Source organism: Aspergillus mulundensis (assembly GCF_003369625.1).
Source record: "Aspergillus mulundensis strain DSM 5745 chromosome Unknown scaffold_17, whole genome shotgun sequence".
NCBI classification, from domain to species: Eukaryota; Fungi; Ascomycota; class Eurotiomycetes; order Eurotiales; family Aspergillaceae; genus Aspergillus; species Aspergillus mulundensis.
In genome coordinates this window covers 444,797-458,944 of record NW_020797905.1, presented here as the reverse complement: position 1 = coordinate 458,944, position 14,148 = coordinate 444,797, and the positions used below count along the sequence as shown (strand labels likewise).

General features: G+C 52.4%; 3 protein-coding genes across 3 annotated transcripts; 2 read left to right on the top strand and 1 right to left on the bottom strand.

The window, feature by feature from the left end:
- Positions 1-423: 423 nt before the first annotated feature.
- DSM5745_10940 (putative xanthine dehydrogenase HxA) lies at positions 424-4,668 on the top strand (the record flags this gene model as incomplete). The annotated part of the gene is made up of 4 exons (XM_026752956.1): positions 424-672; positions 730-933; positions 985-2,939; positions 2,985-4,668. 4 exons carry the CDS (start codon positions 424-426, stop codon positions 4,666-4,668), a joined length of 4,092 nt encoding a protein of 1,363 aa, XP_026598594.1.
- Positions 4,669-5,183: 515 nt separating this feature from the next.
- Positions 5,184-7,421, bottom strand: prm1 (pheromone-regulated protein PRM1; the record flags this gene model as incomplete). The annotated part of the gene is made up of 1 exon (XM_026752955.1): positions 5,184-7,421. The coding sequence occupies one exon, from the start codon at positions 7,419-7,421 to the stop codon at positions 5,184-5,186; it is 2,238 nt and encodes a 745-aa protein (XP_026598593.1).
- A 2,411-nt stretch (positions 7,422-9,832) lies between these two features.
- On the top strand, positions 9,833-13,707 carry DSM5745_10938 (uncharacterized protein; the record flags this gene model as incomplete). Its single annotated transcript, XM_026752954.1, has 6 exons — positions 9,833-11,540; positions 11,608-11,697; positions 11,760-11,861; positions 11,920-12,021; positions 12,092-13,117; positions 13,184-13,707. 6 exons carry the CDS (start codon positions 9,833-9,835, stop codon positions 13,705-13,707), a joined length of 3,552 nt encoding a protein of 1,183 aa, XP_026598592.1.
- Positions 13,708-14,148: the final 441 nt, after the last annotated feature.

The window sequence follows — 14,148 nt, the reverse complement described above, 5'->3', positions numbered from 1 at the left end:
GTCATTAGATATCACGTGCTATACGAGTACTGGCCCCAGGCAGCTTCAGGCACACACCGATAAGCTCCAGCGCTGCTTATCTACTGGCGAGTGGCAACTGGCAACCAGATATCTACTCCGTAGCAGTTGAGATTGAAGGTTGGAGGGCAGGGGAATACTCCACACAGTACACATGAACTCGAGATATGTGCGCGAGTGCCTAGTAATAACTATCACACTTATTACAAATGTCGCATTCCGCCGAGCGCGATTGGGCGGGATCAACCTCAAAGCGTGGCGGGCCCCATCGGACTGTGGCGATCCCCGCGATTCATCCAGACCCTTACTTATCAGGCTCTTGTCATATTAAACTCTCCATTCTCCCCACTTCCTTGATGTTGATTTCAGGTACCTTATCCCGGTGCAGCCGTTCAAGAAACAGTCATGGCTCCCGGCGTCTTATTACAACCGTCCCAGGAGGACCTTGAGACAGCAGCTCCGGCGAAACCTGCGGCTTCGTTATCGCAGCTGACTGAAGACTGGGACGATACGATCCGCTTTTATCTCAATGGCACAAAGGTGGTCTTGGACTCCTTCGACCCCGAAATCACATTACTGGAGTACCTAAGGGGTATCGGCTTGACGGGAACGAAACTGGGATGTGCGGAGGGAGGATGCGGTGCTTGCACGGTTGTAAGTTGTTGGTTTGATAAGGACCGGGTTTCTAGCAGACTTCCTGACTTCAAATAGGTTGTTTCCCAAATCAATCCTACAACCAAGAAGCTCTATCATGCCTCCATAAATGCATGCATTGCGCCGCTGGTCGCTATTGACGGAAAACACGTTATCACTGTGGAGGGTATCGGGAATGTGAAGAATCCTCATGCAGTCCAGCAGCGGCTGGCAATCGGAAACGGAAGTCAGTGTGGGTTTTGCACTCCGGGTATCGTTATGGTATGGCACATTAGGAGGACTGGTCTGTTATAGCGTGCTGATGTCTCCCAGAGCCTTTATGCTCTCATACGGAACGATCCCCAACCCTCGGAGCACGCGGTGGAAGAGGCTTTTGATGGGAATCTATGTCGTTGTACCGGCTACCGCCCCATTCTCGACGCCGCCCAGAGCTTTAGCAATCCATCTGGTTGTGGAAAAGCGCGAGCAAATGGCGGTACGGGATGCTGTATGGAAAAGCAGGACGGCACAAATAGTTGCTGCAAGGGATCTTCGCTGGATGCCGCCGAAGAGGTCACGCACAAATTCGCGTCTCCCGATTTCATTGAATACAAACCAGACACAGACCTAATTTTCCCTCCGGCGCTTTGGAAGCACGACCTACGGCCTCTAGCCTTCGGTAGCAAGAGAAAGAAGTGGTACCGGCCGGTTACAGTACAGCAGCTCCTGGAGATCAAGAGCGTCCACCCAGATGCCAAGTTAATTGGTGGGAGCACCGAGACACAAATCGAAATCAAGTTCAAGCAAATGCGTTACGGCGCGTCCGTTTATCTGGGAGATCTCGCTGAACTCCGGCAATTTACCTTCCATGACAAGTACCTCGAAATTGGTGCTAACATCTCGTTGACCGATCTGGAATCGGTCTGCGATCAAGCCGTCGAACGTTATGGCCCAACACGCGGCCAACCCTTTGTTGCTATCAAGAAGCAGCTTCGCTACTTTGCTGGAAGGCAAATCAGGAATGTAGCCTCGCCAGCTGGAAACCTGGCTACTGCATCTCCCATTTCCGATCTCAATCCTGTCTTTGTGGCCACGAACACGACTTTAGTTGCCAGATCTTTAGAGAAAGAAACTGAGATTCCAATGACCCAGTTCTTCAAAGGTTACCGATCCACGGCCCTGCCGCCAGATGCCATTATCTCGAGCCTGCGGATCCCAACTGCCTCGGAGAAAGGAGAGTACTTGCGCGCTTACAAACAGTCCAAGAGGAAAGACGATGATATCGCTATCGTGAACGCTGCTTTGCGGGTTTCGCTCTCGCCGTCGAACGACGTTACAAGCGTAAATCTAGTTTTCGGCGGCATGGCGCCTTTGACGGTATCTGCGCGGAACGCGGAAGCCTTCCTGGCTGGAAAGAGGTTTACTGATCCGGGAACTCTTGAAGGTGCCATGGGTGCTTTGGAGCAAGATTTCAATCTTAAGTATAGTGTTCCGGGTGGTATGGCGACTTACCGAAAGTCCCTTGCCCTTGGCTTCTTCTACCGGTTCTACCACGACGTATTATCACAGCTCGAGGCCAGGAAAAGTGGCGTGGATGACAGCGTTGTGGCCGAGATTGAGCGAGCAATATCAACCGGCGAAAAAGACCACGAGGCTTCAGCAGCTTACATGCAGAGGGTCCTGGGTCGGGCTGGACCGCACGTCTCGGCGCTGAAACAGGCTACTGGAGAAGCTCAGTACACCGACGACATTCCTGTGCAAAGAAACGAGCTGTACGGGTGTATGGTTTTGTCAACGAAAGCCCATGCTAAACTACTCAGTGTCAACGCAGAAGCCGCCCTGGAAATCTCTGGGGTGGTTGATTATGTAGATCATACCGATCTTCCATCACCGAAAGCGAATTGGTGGGGCGCCCCGAACTGCGATGAGGTCTTCTTCGCAGTTGACGAGGTCACGACTGCTGGGCAGCCGATTGGCATGATCCTTGCAAACACAGCCAAGGCTGCTGAAGAGGGCGCGAGGGCTGTTAAAATTGAATACGAAGAGTTGCCTGTGATTCTCAGCATTGAAGAGGCAATTGAAGCAGAATCTTTCTTCGAGCATTTCCGTTATATCAAAAATGGAGATCCTGAGAGCGCCTTCAAGGATTGCGACCATGTCTTTGAAGGTGTATCACGGATGGGAGGACAGGAGCACTTTTATCTAGAAACACAGGCTTGCGTGGCGATTCCCAAGCCTGAAGACGGCGAGATGGAGATCTGGAGCGGTACCCAGAACCCGACAGAGACGTACGTGCATTTCTCCTGATTGCTGAACGTGACTAACCATCCCAGACAATCATATGTGGCACAAGTTACCGGCGTGGCTGCCAACAAGGTTGTTTCAAGAGTCAAGCGTCTTGGTGGAGGCTTCGGTGGTAAGGAGACGCGATCTGTCCAGCTTGCAGGCATATGCGCCACGGCTGCAGCAAAAGTCAGGCGGCCAGTTCGATGCATGCTCAACCGTGATGAGGACATTGCAACGTCTGGACAGCGTCACCCATTCTATTGCAAATGGAAGGTTGGCGTAAGCAAGGATGGCAAGCTCCTTGCACTCGACGCAGACGTCTTCGCAAATGGCGGGCATACGCAAGATCTTTCCGGGGCTGTTGTTGAGCGAAGTCTGTCACACATTGACAACGTATATCGAATCCCGAACATGTATGTCCGCGGCCGGGTCTGCAAGACAAACACAGTCTCGAATACGGCATTCCGCGGCTTCGGCGGCCCGCAAGGCCTTTTCTTTGCCGAATCAATCATTTCAGAAGTCGCAGACCACCTCGACCTCCAGGTCGAGCAGCTCCGAATCCTCAACATGTACGAATCTGGCGACAAGACGCATTTCAACCAAGAACTCAAGGACTGGCACGTCCCATTGATGTACGACCAGGTCCTAGAAGAAAGCGAATACCTCGAGCGCCGCAAGGCCGTAGAAGAGTATAATCGAACTCACAAATGGTCCAAGCGTGGCATGGCCATCGTCCCCACGAAATTCGGCATCTCCTTCACAGCCCTCTTCCTCAACCAAGCCGGTGCCCTCGTCCACATCTACCACGATGGTAGCGTCCTCGTCGCCCACGGTGGCGTGGAGATGGGTCAAGGCCTCCACACAAAGATGACCATGATCGCCGCGGAAGCCCTCGGCGTCCCCCAATCCGACGTCTTCATCTCCGAAACAGCCACCAACACCGTCGCAAACACCTCCTCCACCGCCGCTTCTGCCAGCTCAGACCTCAACGGCTACGCCATCTACAACGCCTGCACGCAGATTAACGAACGCCTCAAGCCCTACCGTGAGAAAATGCCCAATGCCTCCATGAAAGACCTCGCCCACGCCGCTTACTTCGACCGCGTCAACCTTTCCGCCCAGGGCTACTACCGCACCCCAGATATCGGGTACACGTGGGGCGAAAACAAAGGTCAAATGTTCTTCTACTTCACCCAGGGCGTCACAGCCGCTGAAGTCGAAATCGACACACTAACAGGCGACTGGACGCCCCTCCGCGCGGACATCAAAATGGACGTCGGCCGCACAATCAACCCATCCATCGACTACGGGCAGATCGAAGGCGCCTACGTCCAGGGCCAAGGTCTCTTCACGACCGAAGAGTCCCTCTGGCACCGCGGCTCCGGCCAGATCTTCACCAAGGGCCCCGGGAACTACAAGATCCCGGGCTTCCGCGACATCCCACAGGTCTTCAACGTTAGTCTCCTTAAGGACGTGGAGTGGGAGAACCTGCGTACCATCCAGCGCAGTCGGGGTGTCGGCGAGCCACCGCTTTTCATGGGCAGTGCGGCGTTCTTCGCCATTCGGGATGCGCTCAAGGCTGCGAGGAAGGAGTGGGGTGTGACCGATGTGTTGAGCCTTGTTAGTCCGGCCACGCCCGAGAGGATCCGGGTTAGTTGTGCGGATCCGATCATCGAGCGGGTTAGGGTGAAGCCTGAGGAGGGGGAGAAAAGCTTCTTCGTGGCGATTTAGGCCGTTCATTCTTGTCGATATCAGGAGAGTAGTATGGGAGCTAGACTGTATTGTGGTTCATGAGTGGGAACTTGATACCTTACATACCTTAGCTTATTTTGCCTACACACAGTTTTAATATGAATTGGATGTTTGGTCTAATTTGGTTTATATTGGACGTGTCCTTCACCAGAATACCTGATTAGACTCGACCTAGATAGCCCTAGCTAAAGGACTCCAGTACCCGGCTAACTCCCCAAGCTCTAGAACTTTCGCAAGACCTAGCCCGCATAGTAAGACGGGTATATATTCATCTATCCATAATGATATAGCCATTATTATTTCCTAAATAGTATTCGCTAAGTGTATATGCTAAACCTACAGTCCACGCTAAAAATATGCTTGTAGTATGTGACGCTATGCTTCAAAGTTCAACGCCATGGATCGTACCACCAGTGTACAACACAGAGACGGGAAAACCAGAAGAGGTAAAAAACAAGGAAAGGATGCTGATAATCCATGCACGACATGTTAGATCATCGCTTCTCATCCCCAAACTCAGGATAACTGCTCGCGCGCGCATCCACAACAGAAACCTTCAGCGCGTTCCTCCTCTGCCCCGCAAAGCCCAGCTTCTCGTCTTCATATCCTGTCTCTGTCACAGCAGACGCAGCAGGGACATGGAGACCCGCGGTCGCGAACTTCCGGCTCGGCGGCTCGTACTCGGGGACAGCCTGGGAACGGGATTGCGAGTCCGCCGCGAAGTGCGACGTGGTGTTGGCATTGTTGATACTGGGCATTGCAGTGAGCGGGACATCCAGGAAGCCGTCGTTCGGATCGGAGGCCGCGGGTGGTGCAGGGCCTCCGTCGCCGCGGTTTCGGTCCTGGCTCCTGAAGAGGGAGAGGGCGCGGATGAGCCCGAAGAGGAGGTTCAGGAACCAGATTAGCAGGATGAAGCCGGAGATGAGGGCCTCGGTGGCGATGCCGGACTCGATGGCGTTTGTGACGCGGAAGACGACCTCGGTGATTTTGTTGGATGTTGAGGAGCCTGCGTCCGTGAGGAAACTGTCGGAGCCGTTGTCGTCGGTGATGCTTTCTGCTGCGCCGAGGGAGAAGGTGTCGTTACCGAGGGTTGGGAAGTCGATGTGCGCGTGGTCGTGGACCCATGTTAGGCCTTTTTGGATTCCTGTTATCTTCAGGAGGATTAGGCAGTTGAATACTTCCTTCAAGGGGTCGTACAGCAGGGTTCCGCCGAATGTATCGTTTAGGACGCCCGTTGTTTTATCGACGAAGGCGTTCAGCGTCTTGTTGACGCCTAGCGTTGTCGTGTTTACCCAACCGAAGACTTTGCCGTTGAGTTCTGTGTTCATGTCGCCGATGGCGCCGTTCGCGCTGTCTGCCCACTCGGCCGAGGTATTTTCTAGGGAGGAGACGACTTTATCCGCGAAGGCACCGACTTCAGCGGAAAGCTCTGGGACGGCCTTTTCGACGGCTTGGAGGAGGAGGTATTGGCAGAGACAGGCGAAGAGGCCCGCTACACCGAGGGATAGGACGAAGAGGGCTGCTGGGGAGGTTGCGTAGGCGATGACCCAGCGGACTAGGATCTGTCGACGGCTGTTGCTGAACCGGCTGGCGGCTTTGATTCCCGCGGCTGCAGAGTAGGGTCTTGATACGATGTAGACGACGTCCATAGGGTCGTGGGCTTCCTTGCGGACGAGCTGAGAGCGTTCCTTTTGGGCGCGCCAGCGGCGGATTTCTTGCCAGGCCATCGGGAAGCAGGCCAGGACGGCAGCGATTGCCAAAACCGCAATGAAGATCTTCTTTGCAGTCTCGGCAATGTCGGAGACATTATCGAAGAACGAGTCGATTCCGTCACTGCCCTTACAGAAACTGAGCTGCTTCTTTGCTGGAACAGGAAGGGTGTCCCGGTCAAATTTGTATGTTCCCATGGACTCGTTGATGAGTTTCTTTACTTCGTCAAAGGGTAGCCGAATGATGTTCTCTACAAACTTGCTGACTTCGTCGAAGGTAGGGACGGAAGCATTGAGTTTGTCGAGACCCTCGTCGATTGACGATGGGAGGTGGGCATTCTCGAGGTCATCGATGAAGCTTGTAAGGTTCAGGTCGGGGACGTCGTCGGCGCCAAAAATGCTTCCAACGACATTAATCCCGTCAACGAACTTGTTGAGCCCGTCTTCAAATGTCTCTGTCGCGTCGCTGATGCCCTCGCCAATGGTTTTGACTGTCGAATTGAGAAAGTCGCTGGCGTCCTTCAGGAGCCCGACTCCGACGTCGACCGTGCCGCGGACAGCCAAGGTAATGAGGCAGAGATAGGTTTGGTACATCATCTTGATGAAGAACACAATGAGCTCCTCTACACCTGATATTATCAGCATGAGCATTGTTTTGAGGGCGTTGACAGCCGTCTCAACACCGGAGGCAGTGAGTTCGTTGACGCCTCGTGCTGTGTAGTGAGGCATCGAGGCCATGGCGCTGCCCATTGATTCAACGGAAGAGCATGCGGATAGAGCCTCGCGCCTGGCCGAGTCCATGTTTGTGTTGAGACTGCCGACTGCGATCAGAACTCTGACCAGCACGAGGAGTAGAAGAATGGTCCATCGGTTCATCCATATTTGTGACAGGCGTGCTCGCAAGCCCATGTATGGTGTAATATCGTCTGGTTGTAGCGGAATAGGCCGCCCTCCGTTCGGATCATGAGCTCCATACGGAGGGAGGAGAGGAAAGATAGCGCGAGCGGACCTTGAAAAGACCATGTCGAGATAGGATCCGGTACAGGACCGGGAGGGAGAAAGGAGACGAGAAGTTGGTCGAGTAAACGTCCAAGGCGTCAAAGGCCGTTAACGAAGGAATGATTGATTATATCCCAAGACAGAGAAAATGCTGACCAGCAGCAAGCGCAGTATGGAAAGATGCAGTCTATTGAGAAGACATGTATGAAATCTATTCAATGAAAAGCAAGTGAGCGTAGTGTTAGCCGCAGCCAAAAAAAGAAATGGGAGAAAAACTCAGAACAATAGGATGGGCAAAAGCTGCGACGGGGGCTATCCCTCCATTTATTCAATGCAAGCCATGATGCAACACGGGGAGCAGCGTGTTTTGATCAAAGACCAAAATAGGCTTTCATTGAGCATGTGGCCATCCAGATCAAAGGCAGCTCATTCATGCCGAACAATGGGCAGATCCCAAGCCACCGAATGAGCTTCGACCTCGTCCTTGGTGCGTTTCATCTCGCGCAGACTTCTGACTTTCTTCAGAGAGTGACAGCAGTGGGTAGATTGGTGTTCTGCAGAGCGCTTCCGAGGCCAAATATAGCCTCGTCGTGGGCGCTTAGATCGTAGCTCTGTCGACCAATCCCTTGAGCTCCGCAACGGCGCCAGCGTGGTTAGGCTCTGGGTGAAACCAGACTCTCCACATGTTTTCTCCGAGGGCGATTCTTTGACAGGGGCTGTTTGGGTCCTTGTTGAAGTATTCAAGCGAGGCGCTTGCTGCTTCACTTGCCGCTGGCTAGTAAAGGTGCAGCAGCGGATCATCGCTTGACTGGCGAGCAGTTGCTACAGGCATTAGTCATTTGCTTTCTTCCGTGAGTATATTTAGGTATGCATTAGCGCGAGGAAACGGATTGATATGCTGATTGTAGTCTTGGTGAGGAAATATGAGGTTGGGATCGCGAGGCTGGTGCAGAAAGCAGCACGTGATGAGGCCACATCCAGGCAACAAAGAGCCATCTTCATTGTTCGCTGATCTCATGAGACTCTGGATGTATCTGAAACCTTCTTTGAACTCTGATGACGACGGCGGCTTTGAACATGCGACTTTCAGGAGGTGTGATTGAAGTTTACGTGGCTCATGCCCTGAATATATAGTTGCCCGTAAAGGTCCAGGGCTTCGAGCACACCCAAATCATTTTAACGGTCTAATACGTAGGTTGTCGACAGTGATGAATCTTGGTACGAAGAGGATTAACAGGAAAGAGGTAGATAGATGGGAGAGCCTCTTTGCGCCTTCGGAGTTACCCTGCGCAAAGCCCGTGATGTACCGGACGCTACTTCCCAGGATTCGTGATATACTACACTGACGTGGTGATCTTTGTTGGAGTATAAGGAAGGGCTACATAGCCAATTGGTTTTGATGGCCTAGCGGAATATGCTAACAACCTTTTGCATGGCGGTAGCTTACCAGGGTCACAAGGTACAAGAGCACCTCCGTGGCCATTGAGGATCACTTCTCTCTGAGAGTAGCATCTCTTCATAACTAGGCGCTGGTCCATCTGCCGACAGCCCAGGGTCACCTGCTACATTTCGAGCAACCATAAACGCCCAAAATATGATATCTTGCTGCCTTGGAAGTGTCGTCACGGTGATATATGGATGATCCTGCAGATGCTAACTGGGCACGTCCGGCAAGTATATCGAGGGTAGAGGAAGATCGACTTGAGATTCATCCGACTTGCTGGGCTCCGGTCAATCTGAGTACTCCGATTCCCCATTACTCCGTTCTCTGGGAGTAAAGTAGCAAGCGAGCCAGGTTTAGGCTCTGAGCCTGGATGAACAGTCGGCTAAACGTAGGGCAGACAAGGAGCGCAGGGTGCTTGCCTGTAAGTACGCAACAAGTCAATCATCCAATAGTCCTAGTCATGGTCTCGTAGACATACCTTCGCCCAGTGAGTGCAGACGTACAAAGCCCCGTGATATCGCGCCAGCCAGCCCGTTGAAGATATACCCGTATCCATGCCAGCAAACGCTCATCAAAGAACACAGTGCCTGCTTCCCAGAGAAATGTTAGCCAGTGATGCTGTATTCATGAGTGTGCTTGCTCCCATGTCCCAATCTGTTCAGTCGCCGTATTACATCATGAACAGAGCAAAGAATTGCACCATCATCGCCATGGCGATGCGTTGCCATCATCTAGCAGAACTTCCCCTCCTCTCCCCTTCATCTTCAACACAACCCTCACCACCCCCTCATCCCTAAAAAGCATCAAAGCCATCATAGGAACGCAGCGAGGCGGTCATCGCATCGAAAATAGCCATCTCGGCTTTGACAGCAAGCCCCAGTCTTATTTTCCTATCGAAGTCAGCTCAACACATCCTTCAAGCACCGGTAGATCTCCTCCACTTACCTCTTGGATCAAGCTAATTGTTGTTGCATCAAGCTGAGCAGGCAAGATGGCTCCTCATAAGAAGAAGTCCATCCACTTCGGGCCTTCGCACAGCGGCAAGAAGCCCGGAAATAAGGGCAAAGTCCACAAGAAGAAACGGGCGAAGACTACCTCAAACGCAGGTCGCGCGTCCGAGTCTTCTGACGTTGCTTCGAAATTCGAAGATCCTTCTATGCAGGCTAGTCCTTGGGAGAGTGAAAGCGAAGGCGAAAAAAAGGAGGACTTTCACCATGAGTCCAGTCGCCCCGGCAGCCAGGCCGAAACCCTCTCATCTGGCATTCGACTCGCCCACGCAAGGAAAAGGAGTCATTCACTTCCGAGCCAGATTGTTGGTGACAGGACGTCTGCAGGTGAAGGAACATTGAATGGTAAGCTCCCGATCTCCACTTACGTCGTCTTATATTCTCTGCTGGCTCCATGGCCACCCTCACTTTCTACCACACCTGAGCTCCACAGTGTTAACACTTTACAAGCCCACAACGCTCGCACCCAAGCAATTTCCCTTATTCGAGCTCGCACCCTCAGTCGTTCGTCTGATTGTGGCCAACTTTCTCCTGAGTTTCTACAGATTCTTTTGCAGAACTATTCTACGTCTGAAGGTGTTCCCGTCCCGGCCGCTGAAGGGCCACCCGGCAGCATGGATTTCATGAAGGCAAGCCTCATGGACTTCGTGAAGAAGCCCAAGAAGAACAAGTCCAAGGGTAAGAAGCAGAGTGGAAATGCGGAAGCCGTCCAGGTTCCTGTTGAACAGACCGGCGGATCATCCAACGCACCTGAGAAGGGTAACACCGACCATGTCCCTGTCGAACAAATTGACAAATTCTCCGAGTCTTCTCAGAAGGATAGCACCGGCCTTGTTCCTGCTAAACAAACTGGCGAATCCTCCGAAGCTCCTCAGCAGGATAACAATGACCATGTTCTTGTCGAAGAGACCGGCGAATCCTCCAAGGCATCTGAAAAGGAAAGCACCGAAAACAATGTTCTCACTGAACCAACTGGCGAGTCCTCCGAAGCTCCTCAGGATAACAACGATCATGTTCTTCTCGAAGAGACCGGCGACTCCTCTAAGGCATCTGAAAAGGAGAGCACCGAAAACAACGTTCCCACTGAACAAACTGGCGAGTGCTCCGAAGCTCCTCAACAGGATAACACCGAGCATGTTCTCACCGAAGAGAACGGCAAATCCTCCAAGGCATCTGAGAAAGAGGACACCGAAAACAATGTTCCAACTGAACAAATTGGCGAGTCCTCAAAGACGCCCGTCATGGGTAGCACTCTCGAGCTGCCAATTCGCGAGAAGGGTACCTCAACCAATCCTGGCCCCGACGCAGAGGGACAGTCAATCAAGACTCAGCCTTCTGACGACACCGACAATGGCAAAGATAAACAGCGCGTTGCAGTTCTAGATGAAGCTTCCAATGAGGATGTAGCACTCCATCTAGTTCAGTCTTCGGATGATACCGACAAAGAGAATGTCAAGCAGCCTGTTGAAGTGTTGGATGAAGCCGCGAACAAAGATGCAGCACTGCCTTCTTCTCAGCCCCTTGACGACATCGACAAGTGCAAAGGCAAGCAACGCGTCAAGCCGCTGGAGACCGAAGCCTTGAAAAGCGACCCAGCAATCCCTTCCACTGAGCCTTCTCCCGTAGAGAGTGAGGATTCTTGGACTATCATAATCGAAAAACCAAAGTCTCCTGAATTGGATCGAGCTAAAGGTAAGCCAATCTATGTTATTGTTCTCAACATATTTCTAATAGACTCATCTGACATTCATATGCCCAGGATCCTCGACAGCTCCTGTAAAGAAGGAATCTTATGCTGACAAGGTCATGAACAAATCACCAAAGTCTTCTGAAATGTCTGGGGTCAAAGGTCAGTCCATTCATTATCTTACCCATAAGCCAGAGTGCATGAGGCATAGCTAACGTTCCCAGACGCGAAACCCGCAACTTCTCCCGTGCAAAAGAAGACCGGTGGTGTTGACGGCAAAGATACAGCCAAAGCACCCAAAACTCTTGAGTCGACTGGGTCCAAAGGTCAGTTCCTTCTAGTCTTGTCTTATGCCAAAACGTAAGACATAGCTAACATATGCAGATGTGAAATCCTCGATTTCTCCCATGCAAAAGAAGGCGGATGGTGGCAATGGGAAAGCCGCAGTTGAAGCACCCAAGACTCCTGAGTCGACCGGGTCCAAAGGTCAGTTCCTCATATTTCCTGTCTCTCGATGGCTATGACAGAAGAAATACTGACTTCGCATCATACCTAGACTCGAGACCATCTGTGCCATCCTCTCAAAAGAGCTCTGCCAAACCAGCAAGCTCCAAGAAAAAGCAGCTCCCAACCATCAAAGAAGGCCAGGCTCAGAATGACACCGTCACTTCCGAGTACCCCTTTATTGTATCCTCGACTCCAAAGTCCACAAGCCCTGCGTCGACCTCAAACGTCTGGACGCCCAGCGTACCAGCATCAACTCCCCAAACAGCCACTGCTACGTCTGCACCTTCAACTGGTGACAGCCCCAAAAACAAGGGTAAAGGCAAAGGCAAAGGCAAAAACAAGAACAGGAACAAGAACAAGGGCAAAGGCAAAGTCGCAAGCACCACCGAAGCCGTCTGCCCAGCCCGACCCCCAGCACCTTCCCCATCGTCGACCAAGTCCACATCCGGACCGCTGATAGTAAGCAGCCACGCGCACCCATCCCCATCTACCGTTACCACCTCGTCAGCCGTCACAAACAACGCCATCCAACACAATGGCCGACAAATGGTCACCCAAAAGCCCGCAGGATGGTACTGGAACCTGGACATCCACTGCTTTCCCTGTGCAAAGGAAGGCTGCAATTTGAAGTGCAACCTCTGGGACGACGTATCAAGAATCTGCCCTAAGTGCGGCCCGTTCTCCACACTCCGCTACTGTTCACGAGAGCATCTCCTGCAGGATGTCAAGAAGCACTGGGAGCGCTGCGGAACGTACACCTTCGAGCATCCGTGCAAGGAGTCGACTGTGGCTGATAGCATTCGTCTGGGCCCGCCGCTTATCCCCTGCTTGTATGGGTATGACATGCTCGAGCGTCATCGCCAGGCTGTGCACTTTAACATGAACCACCGCAAGGGCGACTACTTCATCTTCAGCGACTGGGCTGACATGGTCAGGAAGAATCTGCACGAGAAGCCGGATAGCGATGAGCGGAAGACGAAAGTCCGCTGCTCGAGTGACATTATCCATGTGGTCAAGTTTGATGACCCGGAGGAGAGAGATCGCTTTCGGCGTGTGCTTGCTGCGGTGCTTTTCGGTTCGTATCCAGACCACCATCCCCCCTTCTCTTACCTGACCTACCCGAATGCTAACTACCACATAGTAACCATTGAAAACCCCATGCTGACAGACTACCTGTACCGCATGATCCGCGACAACATCCGCGCCACCACCACCGATTTCACTAACCCCCCTCCCAACCCCCTGCTATCCCTCGAAGCCTCCCTGGAGTACCAAATGTACCGCGAGTTCAACACCACCATCCAGCCCTACATAACCGGCCGCCGCCACGCCTGCCCCACCGACTGGACAGGCCGCAACCGCCGCTCCTGCACCGACGATGTCTGCTGGAAGGAGTATGAGGAGCAGTACAAACTCGGCCAGCGTGCTCATGGCGGCCATAAGATGGCTATTGAGGAGCTTGAAGCTAGTTACTGGATTCTCCGTATGGCGCGCATCACCCATCCTACCGTGGAGCATCCGATGGAGCGCATGTGGGGGAAGGGTTTCAGGGTGGAAGACGGGCACTTCGGCGTTGATGAGCGTGATATGAGGAAGTTTCGTCGCGGGCCTGGATGGGATGGTTTCGACACTGGTGAGATGCAGATCGAGGGTGTTAATTACTAGGTCTTCTCGCTCTTTTCTTCTTTTTTCGGCTTTCTTTACTCTGTTTCGTTCGTTCAATTCGTCGATTCCTCGTTTCTTCAGTTACTCTTTTCTTCGTTTCTTCGTCTCATCGCTTTTTGGCTTCCTTGTCAAGTCCTCTGAGTGATCGAGCTGAGGAATGTGTTGATCATTCGAGCTGCCGAACATTTGTGATAAATGACAAAGTTGCATTCGACCGAGGTTGGGATATGTCTGAGTATTTGACCTCACGACGAGAGGCTTTAGGATCGCCTTGTCTTTTCTTCTTCCATGTTCGCAATCTGTATCTTAGCACAACATAGCACAGCGTACTTACGAAACGAAACAAATGTACACTAGGTACCACGAATTTAGCAAATCCATTTGAGTCCAATTTCGCTATCAGCATCTAACCCGGCTAAAACATTATGGGAAAATGTGAGG